Below are 3,164 nucleotides of genomic sequence, written 5' to 3'. Positions count from 1 at the left end.
CAAGTGAGGGAAACATGGATGCAATTACGGGACTTGAGATGCACCCTAATAGTGGTATATATGGTAGCTTGTGTCTAGATATAATATAGTACATCCAGACAGCATATATTTGAAGGACCAAAGCATGTTCAAATATGTATGTGTGTGTTCTTTCATGCCTTTGTGTGTCGGCTGACCGGATCTAATACAGGTGTTATGAGCAGGTGTTTTCCCCAGAGGAACTGGCGGTCCACTGTCCAGGTGTTGCTGTCTGTGAAAAACCTGACAGTGACAAAGAAGAGAAGAGAATTGATTAGCCATATTTTTCATTATGTTCTGGCGAACAAAAACGAATTGTATATCATGATGTTAATGTAAAATCTAACTGTGTGCAGTGGTGTCACATGCTTGCCTTATTGCTAATAACCAAATACACCATCATAACACACAGACACATGATTTATGGGCTTTAAATTAATTCAATAATCACTGTACACAACCAGGGTTAAGGAATGAATTGTTAAACATAGAATGACAAGGTAGACCAGTAGAAAGTACCAGAACAAATTTAGACAAAACTGTTTCCAAATGTCTGTAGTGCTAAATTATTAGTAGTTAACCCTCTTACATTGTTTCGCAGTCTATATCATATTACTGACATCTATGGGGAATATTATCAAACCAAAACACTGGTACCCCATCTGATCAGGATATGAACAAGACCATTTCAATTAATTTGTGCATGTTTTGGCACACAAAATAAAAAAAAGTGGTGAAATTATTTTTGAGAAATTGCATGTTAAAATTTTAACCATAGTCTTGTTTTGCCAGCTCCCCCTTACTGCTCAGATGACTCCAAAGTGGTCTCATTCATTTGCACAATGTTTGTGCATATTTGTGTAAGCAAAACAAACATCTGAGATTCATTACTTCTTGGGTTATTACTGTTTATTTATCCAGTGTGTAATTTCATAACTTGAGAATTAATGAAGGTTAATGGGGTGCCAAGGCCAATGCTTAAAAATGTCATTTCTGAGAAATGGTGCAAGCACAAATTTATATTTTGCCTACACAAACATGCACAAATGGATCAAAATGGTTTTATTAATATTATGATCATCAGGGGCACTAAACTTGGATTGAACTGGTGCATCTTTGTACTATACATTTATGTCAAATAGTATTTTCATGTTAGTCTGCAAAACTGTCTAATTAAAAAAAGAAAGGTTGAGGAGGAGGAGCTGAGGTCAGTAAAGCCAGGTAGGGATGCAAATGCAATTTCTATTTATGGTCATTAAATATAGTATGAATAATTTTCAGAGTTGAGGCATTTCATTAACCAACAATAATTACTACAGCTATCTGGGCCTCCACAGCCATTTAAGTATGAAAAGCTTCTGGTAAATTAAAAACAGACATGACAAGGTGAACGTGAATAATCATAACAATTCTAAGGTCATTTTAAGCTATTCTTTCACTGACACATACTGTATAACTATGGGTCCAGTGCCATGCACTTGTGGATGTATGAATAACAGCCCTGCTGCTGAAAAAAAATCCTAGAGGAAATGCTGGTAATGCGTGCTATTAAGACATTATTAATACTAAAAATTTTGTTATTTACATCATAACGGAATCTTTATCTAATATATTACTAATTTGGTTAGTCAGGGGAGGAGGCCTGCTTTGCATAAGAGCAACATCTGTTTGTCTAAATGATCTAGGCCCATTTTAGTTGAGTATTTTCCTTGTATCAAGATAACAATTAATATCTCACTAAATTGTCTTCTGGTGCATATGGTCTAAGATACTACACAGCATTTCAGGGGGAAGTGCAATACACAGCTGCTTCATATAGTTAAAGTACATTATAGTTTGAAATATTTCCCTTCAATCAGGATACTGTTAATGTTCTGCCATATGTTTATCTGAGGTTAGCCAGGATGTTGTCTGAGCTTAGAGATGAAGGGCGTTGCTGTTTCTCAGGGGAAATTACAACATGCTTGTTGCATAAACTAGATAATGGTTCACAGTGGTTGTGCTGTTTTTAGGGTCGAACGCACTCCCTGCTAATTTTGTTTTGGAAGCTTTCTCAGCAAAATACTTGTCACTGATTTAATGACAGCTCCCTCAAACAACTTTTCTGCTAAATCTAATGGGTTGATATATAACCTTTTGCTTTAAATTGTTAATTCCTTTTGCATGTTTGTTTGACTGAACTGCTATTATGAGACCTTGACAGTGTATTTACAATATTTTGAATGACTCACTCGTGCATGACAGGACGTACAACAGTCTCCCCTGTGGTGTGGGCTTTGTAGAAGAGCGTGTAGAGGTAAGGCAGGAGTGTGTAACGTATATTCAGGTAATGTTTAGAGCTTTTCAGCAGCACTGAGTCAGCACCAAACGAGGCAGGATCCTGGACCTGAATACAGAGAGATGGATTAGAGGATCTGGTTGATGAATGAGAGAGAAGGGGAGAGAAAATAAAGATTTGTCTTTTATTCACAGGGGGAAAGAAAGAAAGGGAGAGGAGAGGATGGAAGAGAGAACTTATTCGGATAAGGGAAGCAATAATGAGAGAGACTGAGAGAGACTTGAAGAGGATAGGGAGGAGGGATGCTGAGAAAAAAGAAAGGGAAGGAAAAGCAGCGGCAAATGCTGTAAATGGACATATTTATAATGATTAAAATGGAAATGAACATTACATAGGGCGAAGTAGAGTTTGCAGAGAGAATGAGGAAAAGAGAACTTGAGAGAAAGAAAAGAAAGTGAAAAGTATGTGAGAAAGGAACAGAAGTATGATTTAATTTCTGTGATAGTGGAGAGTGAGAGCGTGATTAGCTGCTAACAGGCCGTGCTCCTCTCATCTGGCTAATCATTTACGCCCTCGGCACCTCTGAGACTGTGATGAGAACTCTGTCGGTGTGTGTGTGTGTATGTGTGTGTGTGAGTTTGGACTGGCCTGCAATGGCCGTGTGATGAGAGCCATGATTAGGGCAAAGCAAAGGTCACACATTAGCTGTCTCGTATACTGGAAATCATACTTCAAATTCATCATCACCAAATTCATCATCCCTGTCCTGCAGCAACTATACCTCCCCCACCCTTCCTTTCCAACACACACACATACACACACCATTACATACTCACCCCACCCACCCCCCCCCCCCCCACCACACCAC

At 38.4% G+C, this 3,164-nt stretch overlaps 1 protein-coding gene across 1 annotated transcript in view; it reads right to left on the bottom strand.

The window, feature by feature from the left end:
- Positions 1–3,164, bottom strand: part of si (sucrase-isomaltase) — a 47,737-nt gene that overhangs the window by 22,893 nt on the left and 21,680 nt on the right. The window contains exons 17-18 of the mRNA XM_020600439.1: positions 2,250–2,404; positions 177–261 (exon numbers count right to left, since the gene is read on the bottom strand). Of these exons, the coding sequence (XP_020456095.1) occupies positions 177–261; positions 2,250–2,404 (240 nt within the window). The remainder of the gene's footprint in view (positions 1–176; positions 262–2,249; positions 2,405–3,164) is intronic.

Source organism: Monopterus albus, unplaced genomic scaffold, assembly GCF_001952655.1.
Source record: "Monopterus albus unplaced genomic scaffold, M_albus_1.0 scaffold46.1, whole genome shotgun sequence".
Lineage (NCBI taxonomy): Eukaryota > Metazoa > Chordata > Actinopteri > Synbranchiformes > Synbranchidae > Monopterus > Monopterus albus.
This window is presented reverse-complemented; position numbering and strand designations above follow the sequence as displayed.